The following is a 20,613-nucleotide window of genomic DNA, read 5'->3' as shown; positions in this document are numbered from 1 at the left end:
CCAGTGAAGCGCTGTCGGTTCCCGGACGTCCCTCCTTATCTCCACTTGCATGTGTGAAATCTGAAATGGGCTTTTTTGGCTCAGCAACTTGATATATACACAGACCTTCCTGAGCCAAACTCGCGGGTAGCTGAGACTCCACTAAGTGGAAAACACGATGCCAGCTGGAAATAATAGGCAGTTTTTCTTCCTCAAAGTGCTTTAGAATCACATGTCCTTTGATTTACTTTAAGGTAAGTAAATCTTAGTGTTTTTCCCCCCATTTTATAGGAGGGGAAGCTGAGATGTCCTAAACTGAGAGGAACCATGGGGGTTGGTGGCAGAGCCAGGTTTAGCACCCTGAACTTTTTGATTGCTGACTTGTTCTTAGAGCACTGAACATCTCTCTCCTCTCACAGCCATCTGCCAAAACTTCTTTTTTTTTTAATTTTTTATTCTTGTTTTTTATTAACAAGCTACTTTATTTCCTTGGAGTCATATTGGATCACAAATGGGTGATTTCAGAATGTACCTACACAGAACTCTTAAGACACTCCATACTCTGGGACTGGGAAATCCTCAATGGAAGCTGACCGTAAAGGTGTAGAAATGTTCTGCCCTGGTGCGGACCCAGTTAGTGGAAACAGTGGGGTAGCAATCAGAGACCAGTTAAAAAGGTGAAAACCGCAGTAAGGCTGGCAGGAACAGTCACTAGCTGAGTGGACAGCAGTGTGATGGCATATTCCTTTATCTGGCAGCACCTCTCTGATTCCCTCTGCCCTCCTGTTGCTCTCTCCCGCTGGAGTACGGCCGAAGGCACAGCCCCGGAGGACTGCTGCCGGTGGGGCTGGCATTGCAGGGCTCATTGCAACAGCAAAGGAAGTGCTGAGCAGTCTGGCCCCAAATCAGGAAAAAACCTCTGAAATGATTCTTCATTGACGGTAATAACAAAAAGTAAACAAGTAACCTTTGCCAGCCCTTCTCAGTTTGCACTGAGCCAAGAGCAGGTCTGTAACAAAACCTCTCTCCATGCAAGCCCACGGGTCTGTCTTGCTGCTAAGTGTCTGTGAGGCCATGTTTCCAAGAATGTGAAAGCCTTCTATGAGCCACAGTTAGTGCGTAATATGACCGAACTGTGCCCGAGGAGCAGAAGACAGGAATCCATCCATTACATAACTTGTTTTTAATTCGGGCTGTAGATACTTGTGTTTTTCTCTCTGGGAGATCCTGGATCAATCTCGAACATGGGCCCGGTGGGCAGCCATCCCGCTGGTTTGGCCAGCCCGTATTGCACACGCGGCAAGCCTTCTCCTGACTGTGTCACTGACGGCTGGACACACAGCTCCAGCTACCCACGAGGCATGCTCGCTGCTCTGACCGCATGGGGAATGGCGTAAGGAGACGGGGGATGGCTGCTGAGGTGGCCACCAAGATCTCTTGGTTTGAGAAGTAACTGAGTACAAGCATGCATTGGTATTTGTTGGAACAAATATATACATATATATACACACACACACCCCGTCTGTGTGTGTGTGTATATATATATTAAAAAAAGTACAGGGAGAGAAAGAGAGTGATGGTAATACCTTGGACAGTTAGGCCAGTATTCTGTCTAATTGCAGCCAGCAGCTAGCAGCTCCATCCCCAATTTAAAATAACATTTGACAGGAGAGAGGAAATTAAGTCTGCAAAGTATTGTCACCTCCTGATGTGCGATTAACCATTTCTAGTGTGTAACCAGTGACAAGGCACTCCTGCACGCCTGACCTTACTGGAAGCACCGCTGCAGAAGTGTCCTCTCGGGGAGGGGACAGTCACAAGTTGCACCCATTCCAGTCACTTTTCTCCTTGTCTGTAGCAATGAGCACAGGACGGGCATTCCCTTTGTTGGCTGTCAGTGGAGCGTTTGTAATCGCGACGTTGAGGTGGATTGTTGTGTCCACACGCAATAGCCTTGAGATGCTGGTGGTGGTCGGCAGGGTCACCAGGGTCCAACTTTCTTCTCTATTTTTGCTCATGCATCCTAATGACTGTTCAGTTGTGGAATTAGTGCCATAAACCAGCGGGTAGCTATTTCATTTAAGACTGAAGGAGAGACTTTGGGCTGTAACTTGACCTGACATCCCACAGTACTTGAGATTTCCACAACTGTTTTGTTGAGAGAGAAAATGGTTTGATACATTTCTCCTCTGTCTCAGCGGTGCAATGAAAGGGAAACTATTAAATATGTATCTGCTAAATATCAGCATAGTTACTGATTGAAAAAACCCCACCCACTTGTGAAATGTACTGTATATCAACGTTTTTATAACTGATACCACTGACAGGACCGGAGTGCAAAGCAGGGGCCAAGGAGCATAGGTGCTTCTCTCCAGTGGAAGGGGACTCACCGCGACCCGTGGGGCGACGGGCCCTGCACAGACTCTGCTCCGGGGCACCTTCCCCCATAAGTAGCCAGGAGCAGCTTTGCTAATTCAGAAATCAGGCTCTGTTTATATTAAGCCCAAATTGTTTGCAAAAACTGGAAGCAATTCAGCTTGTGCAGTTTTAGAGCTAATTATGTGTATGGAAAATACTCAACTGTACCAAGAATGTAAGAAATCCTCTAATTTATTCAATACATTGTTTCACAACATATTTCACACTGACTGTTGCCACTGAACCAAACCTTATCTCAGGTCATTTGCATTCATCTCCTGTCTGTAGATTAAAAAAAATAAAATTAAAATAATTCTCGTTTTCTTAGTTTATTCAGTAATTGCCAAATGGGTTCTGGTGCAGCAATGTAGACTCCATGTACTAAACTTTTCCAGTTGCTACTTACAAAACCTTTTGCAGATAAAATCCAATGAAGATATCCAGTGAAAGGCTTTTCACTCAAGTTTAATAAGGTAACTGAATATGGCTAGGGTCTGAAAGTGGAATGGTTTACAGTTTTATTACCAATTTTTTTTTTTTTGGCTCATGCTGGTTAACCCCAATGCCCGAGCTAAAGGTGCTTACACAACTTACTAGTTGGGACGGGGGAGCGGGAACCAATCCTGCACTACTATCAGTGATATATCTGTAGGATGCCAACTATAGACACATCAGTTTTATTTCATCCACCAATCATTTTGTTGTAGCATGTTGCAATTCTGCATGTCTTGGCTACAATGGTTAAAAAAAAATATCTCTGAATGAGTGGACAGTCAAGACTAATATTTATTTTAAAAAAGTAAAACTAAATTGTAAGCACTTTTTTGTAAAACCAATGTCTGTTTTGTTACATACTTTTAATGTTGTGCTTTGTAAATGTCTTATTTGTGTAATAAATAAAGTTAATGCAAGTAGAAGTGCTGGCACTTACATCCAGAAAATGATGTAATTCCATTTTATTTTATTTTTAAATACTTTCTGGCTTACTAATCAAGCAGCAACCCACCCAGTTTTCCTCTTTTATTATTTTGTTAAACTCTGGCTTCAGGAGAGTTCAACAAACGTTCGTAGTAAATGGATATAATTTCCTAGTTAGCAAACCAGTCATTAAAGAATACCTCTGGTGTACATTATTACAATGATCAATCAATATCAAAGTACTGAGCAAAAAGAGAGGAAAGGAATTCACCAGGACAGCTAACTAAAATCTGGGAAAATAATGTTGATTAAGATGGATTTGAATGACTTCACTGAATCTGAGGCACTCTTTTTAACAAATTGTTTTCAGGCTTAATAACGTGTATATGTACTACACTACACACCTCTCAGGAATATTACTGTGAGTACAGTCTGCTTTTTTCCATGGCTTTTTCTCAGCATGACTGATTAAATGATTATTTCCATTTTTGTTTGTGCTGACAAAGATGACGACAAGATTATATTCCTGTAGAGGGAAAGGGTGAGACAAACCCACAAGGACAAATAGATTTATTGTGCATCAGATTACCTGCTTTGGAATATTATCGTCTGGCAAAAACTGTTTTCATGGTTTCGGTTTATGTTCAATCCTTTTATCCCAAGCTTTCCGGCAGGTCCGAACAATCCATTCGTGCTCATCATCATCTAAAAGGGAGATAAAGAGAACTCCAAATATCACCATGTCAGACCTGCTCTTTGCATCACTAGGGTCCAGCTCAAACAAGGAATTTTTTGTTTGGGAAATAAATCCATTTTTAGCCATTGGCATCTCTTAGAACACATTTTTTTTTGTTTCCTTAAAAAGATTGTGTGCTGTTGTGTTGGAATTTGTCAAGGCAGGAGGTACTGGATCTATGGCAATGACTCTGATTATTCGTCTGTTTGATAAGATTAGCTTGGGCGGAACTATGAGATTTACACATGTATATTTTGGTTTTTGACTTTTTGGGCAGTAGATATGCAGGAGATATGTTGAAACTATCAGAAATGAAGATACACATTTTTAAAATTCTGCATTTGCATTGCTTGTTGGTTTATAAAAAGTGAAGGTGAAGAAAAATCTATAATCAAAACCTAGGTTCTTGTCTTCCAGCTTTTATTTCAGTGCTGTTTTTGAAATGTACATTATGACGGGTATCGATAAGCTGATATAGTGGCTGATAGACATATTTTAGACCATCTCCTGTGTCCCTCGTTAGTATTCATGTCTGTCATATTTATTCTTGGAGTATAATTACAGTCTTGAAGGGAAAAAATCAAAGATAATGTAGGGAAAAACAACTGTCCAGCAAAGTTTGAATAGAAATTTTGTGTATGATTATGAAAAAATAAGTTGGCAAATGTTAAGTTGTGGCTTCTTAATTCCAGGGCTTTAAATAGTCTTGTCTCCAAAAAGTGTTCTGCAGCCTTTTCTTTTGTGGTTGTGTAGGGGAAGAGAGATCTGTGTAGCAGAACAGGAAAAACAAACTTCAAAAAGCCTCAAAAAAAATCAAAGTATTACTTAAAACAATACCTGTATTTATTTTTATATACATGAAATGTATTAGAGCTGCTTCTTGTGTTTACCACTGTCTTAGCAAATTCATATTAGCTGCTTGTGATGTGTGCGTCTAACCTGCCTCCATCTAAATTTTAAGGGGTTTATAGCAGCCCTTATTACCTGAAAGAACAGATGATTGTAAGAAAGATGGAGCTGAAGGGGCTGTAGTCGCGGTGCTGTGACCATCACTTGGCACAGCATGTAATCCCAGCTACACACCGCTGCCCCGCACAGCTGAGCGCCCTGCTTAGGTGGGTCATAAGAGATCAAGAAAGAGGCGTGTTGCTTGTAAGGAGTCAAATTTTCATGGAGATCTTTTGACTGTACAGTTGTAAGTGAAAGTGACACAGTAGCATTTGAAATGCAAAAGGTAGGAAGGTCCTGGGAATGAAGTTGTGCTGATCTGAGAAGTGAAAGTTCACAGAAGGGTATGTGACAAATCAGGTCTGATGCAAGTCTTCAAGCTTGTGGGTTAATCTTAGTGATTGCAGTGGGTTTTGAATCAAGTCTGCTTTGTCTTTCCTTTTTTTCTTCCTTTTTTTTTTTTCTTCCCTCCCCTTTTTCTCATTCCTGGCCGAGTGAGTTGAGTGCACGCCTTCGCTTCCCCTGAGGTGCTGCTCACACACAGCTCTGTTGGCATCCTGGCAAAAGAAAGCGTGTGCCAAGGCATTTGTCCCTTGTCTGAAGGGCAGCACTCGTCTGCCACCCTTGACAACCGGTAGTCAGGAAGGCTGGTGAATCTCAGGAGGTTTTCCCTAAGAGCCTGAGCCTGCTCTCCAGTTTGCTCTTTGCATACAGTCGCTGGTTTCCAGACAAAGTGCTGGCTTGTGCCTACTGACCCTCTTCTCACTTCCCACTCGAGGGTGCTGGCTTGCAAAAGCTGGGGTTTGGTGGCAAGTGCCCACCTTTAAGCAGAGCCCCAGTGACCGTGAATAGGCTGGAGAACACACTTGTACTGCCATTGTTCCAACAGCTCAGCCTGTAGGCTTGCTTTAATGACTGAAAAATGGTTACCATTTGGATAGAATAGCTAAGTTCGGCTCTTTCAGTGTTTCACTGACATGATCTCTTTTTTATTCCCTATGCCTATGAGTTAATAGGTCCATAACAAAATACCCTGTTAATGGCACGTTTCTTATTCAGGTATAAACCTGGAGAAAATAAATGCTGAAAAATATGCTAGAAGGGAAATTAAAAAGATAAGCACTGAACCTTGCTTAAAGACCACACGATCCTTACAGAGGCAGAGATTCCACTGAGGGCTGCAGCAGGAATGCAAATGTGGTCCTTAAGCTTTCTTTAAAACAACATCACAGCCATAATCAATGTGCTGGCTTTTGTTCTATGCACTAGGTGTTCCAGCACGGTAATGACGGGATCACGTGAGTCTCGGCTATAACAGACATTGTCCAGCCTGGGTAGCTCTGTGATTTTAGCTGGAATAGCCTTAACTAAAAAAAAAATAGTTTATCTGAGCTTGTAATAATTGCAGGAAAATGAAACTTTGTCTATTTCTGCCATGGTGAAGGAATAAACAAATCTGACACACGCTATACATCACCACTATCTCGCTGGTATTTGCGTACAGATATACGCAGCTCACCTGAGTACCAGAAATAATCAGTCTGTCTTCTAGTGAGAAATCTATAGCGCTCACTTAGCTGAGCATCAAGGCTATAAGCACTAAGAAAGGCAGATGCTGACTTGGCTTTCAGGTTTCCAACACATCGTTGGTGTGCCTAGATTGTTTCCTTCCGCACTCTGGGTTTTCATGGTCTCCTAGGAAAGCACACAAGGCAGGTTGCTCTAAGGATTTTAGCCTCTCAGGACCAGTCCCAAAATGTCTCAGTTCGTGCAGTGATCTGATCCCATGCAAATTAAATACGTGTTCATAAGCACTGCTTAATTTGCATGTAGTTTAATCAGATGCAAAAACTGAATGAGCTATATGAATTTCAACTTTGTGTATGAGAAGGAAAAATAGATGTAATATATAGACTCAATATTCCAAAAAATAACCTAAAGCAAATCCATGGAACTGCCATCCAACCCAGGCGTACCGCACTACTGGTCCTTGGTCTGGGTAAGGGGAAATGAAAGAATTGGTCCAGCATAGCGAGAAGAACCACAAACCCAGAGATGAGAATGGCTCCAGGGCTAGCTATGTGAGAAGAGGCAGGGAAATATTAGAATGTAAAGAGTTAAGCTATGGTAAAACATACTTTTGCTACACTAAAGAAGACTGGTTGATAATTACTGTAGTTTTAGGGCTATTTGAATCAGTGCAGCTGCAACCTCTTCAGTAGTAACCCCTGAAACAAGACAAACTGGGTTTATTGTACTGAACAAGTCTTAAAGCTCCTCCCTGATTGTTAGTAATTGGCAGCAATGGACTTAACAGCCTCTTGACTACCCTTTTTACACTCTACCTGACTGTGCAGCTAACAATTTAAATCACAGATGCCGATCCTTCTTTGTGGCAGCTGCTTGTTAACTACACGTTCCTCTTTTTCTGTCACTGGCTGCTTCCATAACCCTGCAACACCAGGGTTAGATTGGAGAATCACATTTCATCAATATTTAAAATGGAATTAAACCTTGAAGTTTGATTAATGCTACCAGATAGTGAGTTGTAATTACTATTTTGCAAATTGCAATTGTTTGAATATGTTAATATGATTGTCTAAGCACATCTTCACCTTCAGAAGTAATTTTCCCTTTAAAGAAGATTTGAAAAAAATACAAACTCTTTAATCAGTGGTAAATTATCACCCTGTGCACAATTAGGTAGTATGGGGTTCTTGTATGCTTATGTTGTATGCTGAATTTTGTGTCAGCATATTTATCTTTAAAAGTTTACCAATTTTTTTAGATTTTCCTCAGTAGAATATACGTTCATGGAACAGACTTTGCTGAAACAGGACTAACCATGTTGATATTTGAAGGTAAAGAAAAAAGTCTTTGTCTGAAAATTTTATTGCAATCTGGTGTATCCCTGTTCAGTTAGTAAATGTTAACAAGTTATTTCTTCCAAAGTTAGTGAAATATAATGATTATTATCATGACATATCCCTGAAATCTTGAAACAGAGAGACATAGCAAGAGATCTTAATGGATGAACTGTTAAGAATAAATGTAAGTATTGACTGATTCTTTTGAATTGTTTTCTTGTGTATCCATCAAAACTAAAATCAGTTTTCTAGCACCCACAAAATATATTTTGAATACTGTGGGCCAGATCTTCAGCCAGCCCAAACGGGGATAGCTTGTCTTTTATTTTTGTAATTAATTCAGGCTGTTTTCATTAAGCGGGCGGAGGCAAATGGAGCCAACCCTGGTAGCCACCTGCACGACTGATCCCCAGGAACAGCATCTGCCCGCAGTAGCTGATTAACCAGGGGTGCGAGTCCTACCGATCTCCTGTCTACGCAGTCAACAGGTCAGTTTGGACAGAGTCTTTTTAGGCAAACAAGACCATACTAAATCTGTTAGTTGTACTGTGCTCCTGTAAGTAGCCCATTTCAAAATTAGTTCTTCCTAAGAAATACTGTTTTGCAAGTTTATTCCTTGTTTTGGGTGGCTTTAGGGGAAGCTCCAAATGCCAGCAAATTCCAAACAGGTGTCTGTCAAAAATGCTGTTAGGTGCGTTCCACGGTGAGCTCAAACTGCAGCCCATTTAAATAAGTGGATTTTGGCTCAACATCTCTGCAAAACAAAACCACTTGTCTAATTTTCGATGTTCAGTCTAAAAGTAGTGGCAGAAGAGACTTCCCCAACTACACACTCCAGATTTATCTCTCAAATGGGATTAGAAACAGCTGAAAACTCAGGGTGGGCTTGCTTCAGGGTGCTTCCAAGGGATGACTTGAAAATACACTGTAATTTAGGTGCATTTAATCTTCCTATATTAAATGCATATTGCAAAGTTTAGAATTATTTGCTTCTAGCTATCATGTTTCTGTGTTGCTTATGGAAACCTCAGCTGTGGGAGACTTCTCAGGACTCTGCATGCTTAGGTGTTTGCCATGATGCAGAGTGGAGACTGTCAGCAAACAGCAGTACTATCGTGTAGGCTTCCGGATTTGACCTCTTAACTAATGCTTTCCCAGGAAACCACCTAGAGGCGCACAGGAAGATGTACTGCATTGATATTAGAATACTTAGTGGCTTACACAAGGAAAAAACCTACATTGTTCACCTTCAAAACCTTGCCTGACTCTATGTTAGGTCTTCATACCCCACTTTGTAGCTGTATGTGTTCCTGGTGTCTTAAAGGCTTTGTCTACACTGGAGGCCTGATGCACTCCCCGATGCACTCCAAAATTCAGATCCTCTGTCCAAAGGTGAGCTGGGACCAGACATGAGTGTGCATCGTCCCTTCGGTCACTCTCGCTTCTGTTAAAGGCTATGCGAGCGAGGAGGGAAGTAGATGTGCCCTGGTACTTCCCTCCTTCGGGACAATCAGAGGCTCACAGCTCCAGCTTACCCTGAGGACACAGCCATGTGGTGAGAGCAGCTTTCCATGACCATGGTTTGTAAGGGAGCGTGTTTACAATAGACAATTCTTGAACAAGAGCTGAGTTTCCTCTCTGTTTGCAGAGGGCCAATCACACACAGACCATTGTAAACAACAATATCATTTAATTCTTTCGCATGCCTGACTCCTCCCATCACCCGCAGTGCAGTTTATCATGTTCTTCCACTACACAATTACAATCACATGTGATAGCATCTCAGCCATGGATTCTGCCTGGCACACCCCTCTCATTTCCACTGTCCCCTCCAGGTCCCTAGCACCACTTTCCTTACTGCACCCAACCCCACCAACATCAAGGCTGGCAAGAAAATGGAAAATATGTTTTCAATTAACCTTTGCTTCCACCCACAAATTCTCACCCTTCCATTTACTTTTAATTACTGTAATTCCAAAATGGCCCCCAAATGAACTTTCCATCTCTTGTAAAACTTGTTTTCACATGAACTGTATGGTTGAATGTAAGTGCCCATAAGACTTGTGTATAACCTATCTAATGGATTCACAATGGGATGGCTAGCACACAAACAAAGTTGTTATTCTTGGCATGCCACTATTTGGAACTGAAACTTTCACAGTTTTCAAAACGATAAGTATTTTAAGACCAGGAAACCACAAGGAACAATATATCTGCAAAAGCTATAGCTACTGAAATTACTGTAGTAACCTACATGGTGATGCATATATTAATATCACCATTGTTGGTTATAGTATTGAATATAAATTACATTGTTTCATAATCTATTTTACTGAATGGAGGATATTTTATTTGAAAACACGTAAGCCAAATTTAATCTAAAAAAATTTTCTTGGTTACACAGAGAAGTCTCCAACATCTCTGTCACCTGAGTAGACTTTGACACTGAGAAAGACATAATAAGTATGCCTTTTGCAATGGCATTCAAAATGTGCCTGATCTTAACACATTTCTATACTAAAAGATATGAAAAGAGCATGTGATGGGTAGGAGAATTGGTCCAACATTTTAAAAAGTGTTTAGGGTAGAGTAAGCATAGACATGAAGCTACGTCTCATAGGAGTCTGGGATCTTCTTCTTACATTAAGTAGGCTAAATTTTCTTCTGCCATCTTCACTCCAATACTCATTCATTTGCCTTGCCCACTCAGCAGTCCTCAGTTTGATACTTGCTAACGTTCTGCCTCTCCTCCTTCTAAGATCTGGCTCCTCAACTAATTTATTTGTTAAGCATTGCAGATTATTTAGGTCCAAAAGCTCTCACAGCAGGACAAAAGCTATCTAACTAAAAAATAGGAAGACATAGATGAGCGACACGTGGAGATCCAGATGAAAGAGTTATAATACCATTTCTAAGCTTGCACTTAATGTAATATTTTTCAAATCTTGTGACTATCATAGAAGCTGTGAGTCTGAAAAGCAAGTACCAGAAATCTGGAATTGTATGAATGTGGGCAGAAAAACTATGTACTGGGACTAGATGCAAGGATGTATGTAGGAAGTGGAGGAGACTAGACCACAAGGTGAATTTGTGTGGACTTGTGTAGAGCCTTATGGGCAAAGAAAAGAATCTGAGTGCCATGGCAGAGAGAGGAAATATGTTTTGCAATGGGATTTTGGAGAAATATGAATCAAAGAGGCTAGAAAGAGCAGTTAGCAGTAAAAAGGATGAGCACTTCAGCTGTTGCAAGAAAAGCAAAGGGCTACTCACATTCGTATGCTGTACTGGTATAACGGAGAGTAGTATTGGCTCTGTTTTACAAAACCCTTTTTTCAGAAATAAGTTTGTCAGCCAAAGTAAAGAGAAAAAAGATCAATGGATTGCAATAAATGGCATTTAACATAAAAATGAGTAAAATTTACAATTCAGTTAACTTGTTAAATGTTAAAAAATCAGCAAACAATAGACACAATTTGTTTTGTTCAGAGCCCAGAGGTAGAGACCAAATCCTCTAAATTAATTTCTGCAAAAGCTGGTTTTTTTTTCCAAACAGGTCTGGATCCTATTCGTTATAGAATATACTGATTACCAACTATTTTTAAGAGCTTTACACAAACATTATTTCTTTTGTTGTGTGAAATGCAGAATCAGCCATCTGGCAAATGCCCCAGAGCTAAAATCTTTTACATGACATATAATTCAAAATGATTAAATATACAACAGAAAATAGCTATAGCATTGCACTTAAAATAGCATGAACTTTTACTGCCGATCAAAACTGATTTCTTTAGCTTAACAAGTATCCAAAGAACAATTATTTGAAGAGCTTTTAAGAGTTTCAATATGTAGGAACTAAACCTCATCTAAATTCAGTATCTTAAGTCAAATAAAAAAGAAACAAATGTACAAAAGATTAAATAGTCCTGCGTTATAAGTAGACATTTAAATCTATGGGAAGCTAAATTCATTCGAACAAAAATACTATATTCCCTCTGTACGTGTATTGCTGGGGCTTTCCTCTCCATTGCTGAGGGCATCTGCCAAAACAACTCTCACATTCTTAGGCAATGACTAGGGACTAGCCTGGAATCAGGCTGTTCATCCACTCCCTCCATCATCAGAATGGGCAATTTCAAAGAAGAACAGGGAATAAAGCTCCGTGCATGATCCCTAAGTGCAGTCAATCTTTTTTCCTGCACCACAGTTGACTTTAAGTTAAACTTGCTGTCTTTTTTCCAGAAATTCTCCAGGCCTGAAAAATTGCCAGGTCCTCATCCCACACCCAGTTCTCCAGTAGTTTATGAGAAAGAGCACGCAAACATCTGCATGTATTTGGGGTACATGAGGGTAGGTACAGAAATATTACCCTGCGTAATTATTGAGTGGTTATGGCTCTGTTTCTCAACTACATTTTTCAGACAAGTCAAAGTCTTCATTTCCCAAAAAGCACTTGGTGCAAGTCAGATCTGAGTTGTAAGACAAAAAAGTCTAAATGTAGGAGATTTATCTCATGGATTTGCATACTTGGATAAACCTGAAATGGATGAATACATTGCTGCTGATTTTCCAAAAAATTTTGCTTCTAAATTATTTCAGACCAAGCATGAGAACCTTCATCCCAAGGTAACAATGTGAGGAAACTGTAAGTCTGTGATTACTAAGGCTTAGAATTAAAATGGCTTCGTACCCTTGCCTGCGGAGTTGGGTCAGCCTCACAACCGAGGAACCTCAGACAGTCTAAACCCAGACTTTTCTAAACGATAATAAAATAATGTTCTTGAATCTTGACCTTTTCAGCTCATAATGATTCCTGAAGCAGCAGGATTTTTCCTGCTGTTTTTTATATGACTTTCAGGCTTGTAGAAATCCTAAGCTGATTGCTGGCTGGCTTGGGATTGCAGCAACACCAGAAACTCTCCTCTTAATAAGACACTTGTCCTGGTTTTCCGGGCCTAATCCTGCTCTTAATAACATGCATGTAAATTCAGTTACCTGGCTGAGATTTTAGTGTAAAGGCAGGTTTTATGTCTTCCTGCTCTTGATGTTATATGAAGAGATGCATATATTTCAGGTAATATTGACTGCAATATAGATAGCTACCCTAAGCACCATACACATACTAATTAAACCTGAAGATGGAATATGAAAGTAGTAGCACAATTATTCTCATATTACAAAGAGCAAAAGCATGTTTTATATTATTTAATCTATCCTTGGGAGAGCCATAGGAGAAACAGGGCAATTTTAATCAGAAGTATCTTTGCTTTTCATCAAAAGAGAGGTGACCCAAGCAATCTCCTACAATCTTTTCCATCTCAGTAGAAAAAAAAAAATCTATTTTTGGTGGTATTTTCTCTTTGAAAGCTATGGGCTTCTCTGATATTTGGGTGTCCTAAAACCTGAGTTTCACTGCTATTCTTGTACCTCCCTGCTTTGCATTAAACATAACACCATATATTTTCTACTTTTCACTGACAAATTGGGAAAATTTGCCACCATTCTATTGACTAAACTCTATTACAAAAGTGCCAAGAGTCCTATTTCTGGGGGGAGAGGGGGAAAAAGTCATACTCCTAGTGAAACAGGAGTCTAGTCCCAGTATCTATTAAAAATAAACAATGTATCTTCTTACAAATAAGCATTCCCATTCTTATTTATGCGTCCAATTTTGCGTACTTTGCAATACTGGAAAAAAGAAAAGATTGAAGAACACATGGAGAATCAAGAGAAATTTGAGCATCCCTGAGGAAACAGAGGATTAGGGACGGAGTAATAACTGCAAGATTGTAATGAGAATTTGGAAAACTTTGCTAGATAAAAACGTATAACAAAACTGTTGCTGTCATTTCATTCCCTGGGCCCGATTATGTTTTCATGATGGGCCTTTGCACTGCTTTAACAGTAAGAGCTCTTTAAGTAAATGAGTATCAGACCTCCATGCTAGTGAAATGCAAGGCTTGCCAAATTTAACAGGAGTCTCTACAGTACTCTACATACTCTCATCTTGACGAAGAAGTGGTGGAAGCAAACTCAGTAATTTCTAATGGCATGTATTTTCTTCTCTTTTGGAATGGCAGCTGGCAAGTCGGTGCCAAGGCTGTATGCTTCCTTGTCCTCTTTCACAAACAACCAAGAAACAATCAGAAACTGCTTCATAATAGGGCCAGGGTGAAAGGTGAGAAGTGGAGTATTCTGAAAGCCTGCTGCCAGACCTGAGGAAGATAGTGTCATTTTGGTAAACCTGTCAAGCTGTTGTAAGAACTTCCTGAATGCTTCCTACCATCTGCTTTTGATGCTTTCAAGACTTGGCTGGAAGCCTGGAGGTTTTCCTGCTTCTTCCTGCCCAACCTATAATGGAGTAATTCTGGATCTGTTCCCTGTCATCCCAGCCTCTTCCTCAGTTTCTTCTGCTTACAGCTGGGTTTTTTTAATTTTTTTTTCTTTACTGCAGTGGCCTTGTGCCCTGAATCATCTCTCCTGGGGCGGTAAGAGTTCCTCTGATGTTGAACAAGTGCCGGGTTTTTCAATTGTATTCGTGTTCTTGAGAGGAAGGGTCTGGCCTACATGACACATTCCTTCTTCACACTCACATCAACAAGTTTAACTTTGTGTACAGGGCTCTCAATGGAACGGCCACACAAAGCACATCTCCAACGGCTCCGTCAGACTGCACGCTGCGCTGGTCTGGTTAGTGAATATTGATGGATATAATTTGTAGGGTTTGAGATAAATGTCATAAAGGACAATGAGTTCAAAGAACAGATTAAAAAACAATAAATTGAATTCCAAGGCGTTCCCTCCTGTACTAATCTGTGTAGGTTCCTGTGTTTTTGGAAAGCATGTTGCTTATCTTCCTCATCAGTAGGCCCACTGCATTCCAGTATTTTGGATCAATGCCATTTGTAATAATCTAGATCAGTTTTTATTCAACGTTTATAAAACAGGCCATGTATCATAGGGTATATTTTATAGCAGATGGTATCTCCAATTCATTTAAGCCCCCCTTCACTTCCCTCCTCCAATATCACGGTGCATACTTATAACAGCTCTTGAAAGTAGAGCTGAGCAGATTTTTTTTCAACAAGTAGTAAATTTGCAGAAAAATGGAGTTTCCAAGCAACAAAACTGTTAAACTGTGGCACACTGAAAATGAAATGTTCTGTCTTCTAGAAACACCAGGTCTTGCAATTTGGACATTTGGGGAAAAAAAAAAAAAAAAGTGGGGTGAGTGGGTGGTTGCTTTCAGAAAACATTTTCATTTAAAAAAAATCTGCACTAAAAAGGTGATAAACACAAAGCTTAAATAGTCAGAACACAAAGCGTTTGCTTCAGGTTGTTTTGTGTTATTCCAGTATCAACTGTTTGGGGATCTTCTGTGTGTTTTTAATTTGAAAAGTTTCTCCTTTGGCTTGATGAGAAGTAATTTTCCGCAAGGCTTATTAATTTGGGCACTCATCCACAAGACACAATATATGCCAGACTGTACTCAAAACACAGCTCTACAAGGTGACAAGAAAGTTTCTTTTTCAGTAAGGCATTTAAACATAGCCCTAAGACTCATTTCAATAAAATGGACTATTCTAACATGTAGACATAAGCAGATACTTAAGCACTTTGCTGGTTCACAACACAGAGTTTATTAGCTTTCAGGATCAACGATGTACACCTTACAACCACTCCCTTGCTTGAGATCATAATGGAAGAGATTGAAGATTTTCCTGAGATTACCATACCAAACGGTAATAAAATATTCATATCTGCTTGGGAATACTTCATTGTAATTTTGCAAAATATGATTTACACAACTCTGGGGATACATAAATCGCCAATAAAAATAAATAAGTAAAAAATATTTTAGCTCAGTGATAACAGAACCAAATAATGGAATTCTTTATGTTTTATCTTTAATCATGCATCCTAAAAGATATGACAAATAAACTTATTTCAGTTTATCTTGCAGAAGAAGTAAATCATACCTGCATTTCTCAGAAACCTGAGTTTGTAGTCAATAATCACTCTGGTTTCAGGATTATAGAATCCATCGCCACAGTCGTAACATCCTTCTGGGATTTTTCTGGGAGGATCCAGATTTGTAAGCTGAGAAATGCCTGAAGAAAAAAAAACGAAGAGTTTGCTTTATTTTGCCTTTTTTTTTTTTGCATTTGTTCCTTTGATCAAGATAACTAACAAACATTACATCCCCATGACATTTGCTATAAAATCAATGCAGTTACCTTACAATAAATTTTATAAAACATTTTGCCAATTTTGCAGATGGAGAAAATGAAAATGGAAAAATCCATACACAAAAAGTGTGTGATAAAAAGATATCACTTTGATTTCCTCATTCACGGTCCTGTGATTCAGCCCACTAAGCCAACATTACAAATAGGACCTCAAACTCCAAAATGGGGCCAGGAGAGTCTTGCTGGCCTCACAGAACAACTACATGTCATCGCTAAAATATTCTATGTATAAAGAAGAGTATTTTATGTATTATGTTACAGATTTCACTCACTTGGTCCTTATAAATCTTTTCACCTTTTGAGTACAGACAAATAATAATATTATAAAAGTCTTTAGCAAAATATAGGCTGGACACAAATGTTTATTTTGGTATCTACTAAAAAGCTACATGGGACAGATGCATTCAAATTTTATTTGATGTTCTGGATGTAAATTAATTGCTTTTGCTCAACTTTCCTATATTAAAACCACACTGCTAATGCAGTGAAGGCGAAACGTATAAAAGGGTTAATCAGGATATCAAAAGCTGTAGATAACAGAGCCCCATCCTGCGGGTCATCACTCCAGGAGAGACCACGCTGTAGGCGCGATGCTGCATCCTGCGCTGCGGTGGTGGAAGGCGGTGTCGGCATTCTTCTGGCAGCGCCGTATGGTCGGGTCCTGAAATTAGCCAGAGCATTTCTGCTCCATGTTACTCATGTAGCCGAATTAATCTTTCTTAAGCAAAGTTGTTAGTTTAATTCCTTCCAGACTCTTAGGATCGCAAACGCAATTCAGTACCTGCTGGTTTAAGACCAGAACAGATTTCTGTATAAAATCTTCTGTCGTAGCCGTCACAGTAATGCCATTTTTTATCTTTGTACTCGAGACCATCTGCAAAAGTGTATTTCCCCTGCAAAACATGTTCGAGCACAGAGTTAATAAACATGATGGATGGATGGAGTGCGAGCAAGGTTAGCGTTCCCACTGCCGAAACTGCGTGTCAGCGGAGCAGAGCCAGCGCACGGGTCAGCTCGGGCACCAACAGCCTTGAGAACCGCGTCTGTGGGACAGCGGGCCTTGAGCAGCCGCTCCCTCACACGCTTGGGTGCGAGTTGCCGCCAAGGGGACCGAAAATTGGCTTGGCTCGGAAATCCCCATATTTCACCCCAAAAACCTTCCTGGCAGCTGGGCCACTTCCCTCGGTGGAGGCCCCTCGAGGGGGTGAGGGCCCTCCCCGCCCCGCCCGGGATACCTGCGTGGGCACCCCGCGGTGCCAGACCGCCCGGTATGTGCTGCCGCTGGGGAACAGCAGCTCTCCCTCGCCGTCAAACATCCCGTCCCTCAGCGCTCCTCGGTACTCGGTGCCCGTCGGCAGCGTGTAGGAGCCCTGTCCCTCCATCCTGGAAGAGACAGTGCGGTTGGGGAGGGAAGGAGGGAGAAAGGGAAGGAGGGAGAAAGGGAAGGGGAGGCGGGCAGCCCTGTGGCCCCTCGCGCCCCGACGGGCCCACCTGCCCCGCAGGGTGCCGCCGCTGTAACGGCCGCCCGTCACCTCCATGGCAGCCCGGCCCGGCCCGGCGGCGCGGCCACGTCGCCATGGCAACGCCGCGGCGGGAGGGGGGAAACACAGAAAGCCCCGCCTCCAGCGGGGGCTGCGCATACGCGCTCTCCGCCCCCTGCCGGCGGCGCATGCGCGGTGGCGGGCGGGCGCTGAGGGGAGCTCAAGGAGAGCAGCGGCGCCGCCGCCATGCCGGGCTCCCTGCAGGTGCCCTCCCAGGAGGAGCTCGACGTGCAGGAGGTGAGTGAGCCCCCGCCGCCGCCGCCGGGCCCTTCCCCCGCCGGGGCAGCGCGGCGGGCTGGCGCCGAGGCGGGCTGCCCCCATTGCCGCTCTGCCCCGCTGTAGGTGAGCGTCAGCTCGGCCGTGCTGAAGGCCGCGGCCCACCACTACGGCGCGCAGTGCGACCGGCCCAATAAGGAGTTCATGCTGTGTCGTTGGGAGGAGAAGGACCCGCGGAAGTGCCTGCGGGAGGGCCGCCAGGTCAACGAGTGCGCCCTCGACTTCTTCAGGTGAGAGGGAATCCCCCGGCCAGGCTCCCCCGGCGGCCGCCCGCCTCCCACCGCCCGCGGAGGCCCTCGTCTGCCCTGAAGGTGAACGTCTCTCGGGGGGTCTCCCGGTGTAGCTCGTGCTTGCCGAGCTTTGTTATTCGAGCGCTGGCTGTCACTGGGTTTGATTAAAAATGCTGCTACCACCATGGCCTTCGAAGTATTTATTGTTCCTTCTTGAACTTTTAACTCTTGAGAATAGAAGCTCTTCCCTTTTTGGTTTTCTTTTATTTATTTAGTTATGCTTTAATTTATCCTTTCATGTGAAGCTCCATGGCCTCTGCTCCAGAGTAGGTGGCTCAGGTTTTTGTTAGGTTAGCAGAGGAATACTGGGGGGCAGCGGAAGGCTTGCTGCTTCTGCATCTGTGTTATGAAATCCAGGAAACTGACCTCTGCTTTGCATTGTCTCTCCTCTCTGTTTCATGGGTGTACTACTGTGAAAGCTCAGGTAGACACACAGTTTACCTCTTTTGACCAAAAATGTAGATCAAGGCACGTGCCTGTGTTGTGTTCTTAAGCTGCTAGCAAAAGGCCTAGTTTAATTAGCTCAAAGTATGTCCACTTCTGGTATAGCAGCTGGTAATCAGAAACCTCTGTCCTAAGCATGTCTTTTTGAGCATGAGACACCAAATTAATTTGGAAGCATTAGAGAATTCTGTACTGTATACTAAGTTACTTGGCAGAATAGGGATTCCATATGGAGGAGCTGTGTACATTTACCTAGCAAGAACACCTTACACATATTAGTTAAGTTACTGCTATCCCTCCTTGTAGCTACAGTGATACAAATCTTACTGGTGTTGGTATGAAGTTCTGTTTAATGATGCTTCAAATACTGAATTCTCTGAAGACTTTAAATGTTCCTGAGAAATACTTGCTTAAAACTACAAAAACACTTTATCACAAGTTGAGGTCTGAATGAGGGAGAGAGAAAAACATTAAATTTCTGTCATCTCTTTCTTACAGGAAGATTAAGACGCACTGTGCAGAGCCATTTACTGAGTACTGGACATGCATTGACTATACCAACTTGCAGGAGCTCCGTCGATGCCGAAAGCAGCAGGCAGTATTTGATAACTGTGTGCTGGAGAAATTGGGTTGGGTGAGACCTGATCTGGGACAGCTCTCTAAGGTAACTTCATACCTTTTTGATCAGATAGCCAGATTCTTTTCTTCCTTCTTATGGACATTCTGTCTGGACCAGGTGTCAAACTCTTCTCCTGACCGGAAGGTGATTCATGAACTCAACACTGGAAGCTTGTGAACTTTACTAGAAGTCAAGACTATTGTCAGTGTTCTCCAGGGTTGCTTTCCCAGAAGATTTGAACTTTTCTTAGACAGTGCCACTTACTGTTATGTTTTTGCTCTTCCTAGCACAGAGACCTTTTCTTTAGGAGTGAAGTTCATGCACACATAGAACTACTCTGTAGTTATGAGTGAAATGCCCTTCCTCTCCCTTTTTTTTTTTTTTTTTTTTAGAAGTACTCTGGAGATAGGAGCTCTCATCAAATCAACAGTGTGTAATTTGGTACTTCTTGGTAGTTCTTCCTTTAAGTTCTGACTCAATCTAGCTTTTCTGTTAAATACTTTGAGAAGTTGTATCATTTCTTCTTTTTTCTTTCCAGGTCACAAAAGTGAAGACAGACCGTCCTATGCCTGAGAATGCCTATCACTCTAGACCTAGACCAGAGCCAAATCCACCCATTGAAGCAGAGCTGAAGCCTTCTCAGTTTGGCAGTAGGCTCTTTTTCTGGTCCTGGTAAAGTGGGCAAACTGTGCTGTAACTGAAGTGCAAAGATGTATTGCTTGCAAATGTAAATTGTCCAGTATACATTGGGTATAACTTTAATCATTAAAGAACCCCAAACCATTACATGGCTTAGTAGTCTTCTTTAAACATACTCAGACATCATAGCAACCAAAAAAAATGTATTTCCCTGTTTCACACAGTGCTCTCTGCAGCCATACAGCCCATAGGACCATCTTAACACTAGTAATGTCAGTTGCTGGCAGGCTTGTCTGAGATGTGTATGAATGTAACCAGAGTCTTTTGACTACCGCTTCAAACAATCAAAAACTGTCATGAAACTTTACTTACTTACTGAGAACACTCACTTGGATCGAGGAAGCTTTGAGAACCAACAAGTTGTTAGTGTCTTCTTTTAGTCTTGCAACTGAGAATTGTGCGTTTTTTTCTGAGGGACTACTTCTGTATAGGTTTAACCTAAAATCTGTCTTGAAGCAAGGATTTAGTCTGAATATGTGGCTTTTGCTAGGTATGAGGTCAGTACTGTTTCTGACATAAAGGTCCTTGTTCTACTTACCATCTACTCATTCCTCATGCAGTTTGGTTAGTGGCTTCTGGGTTTTTTTTTTGTTCTGTTTATTTTTGCTGGGGGAACACAAGCTACTTCATCA

General features: G+C 41.7%; 2 protein-coding genes across 2 annotated transcripts; one reads left to right on the top strand and one right to left on the bottom strand.

Moving 5' to 3' along the window:
* Positions 1-3,940: 3,940 nt before the first annotated feature.
* MORN5 (MORN repeat containing 5) lies at positions 3,941-17,650 on the bottom strand (the record flags this gene model as incomplete). The annotated part of the gene is made up of 5 exons (XM_082492799.1): positions 3,941-4,020; positions 15,843-15,974; positions 16,894-17,005; positions 17,348-17,495; positions 17,604-17,650. The coding sequence occupies 5 exons, from the start codon at positions 17,648-17,650 to the stop codon at positions 3,941-3,943; spliced, it is 519 nt and encodes a 172-aa protein (XP_082348925.1).
* Positions 17,651-17,786: 136 nt separating this feature from the next.
* On the top strand, positions 17,787-20,062 carry NDUFA8 (NADH:ubiquinone oxidoreductase subunit A8). The gene is made up of 4 exons (XM_082492527.1): positions 17,787-17,890; positions 17,996-18,159; positions 19,162-19,327; positions 19,821-20,062. The coding sequence occupies exons 1-4, from the start codon at positions 17,840-17,842 to the stop codon at positions 19,956-19,958; spliced, it is 519 nt and encodes a 172-aa protein (XP_082348653.1). The 5' UTR covers positions 17,787-17,839; the 3' UTR covers positions 19,959-20,062.
* The last annotated feature ends 551 nt before the right edge of the window (positions 20,063-20,613 follow it).

This window comes from Vanellus vanellus, assembly GCF_965231255.1.
Source record: "Vanellus vanellus genome assembly, chromosome: 18".
NCBI lineage: Eukaryota > Metazoa > Chordata > Aves > Charadriiformes > Charadriidae > Vanellus > Vanellus vanellus.
Note: the sequence above shows the minus strand (reverse complement) of the source record. Positions and strands in the feature narration are given on the sequence as shown.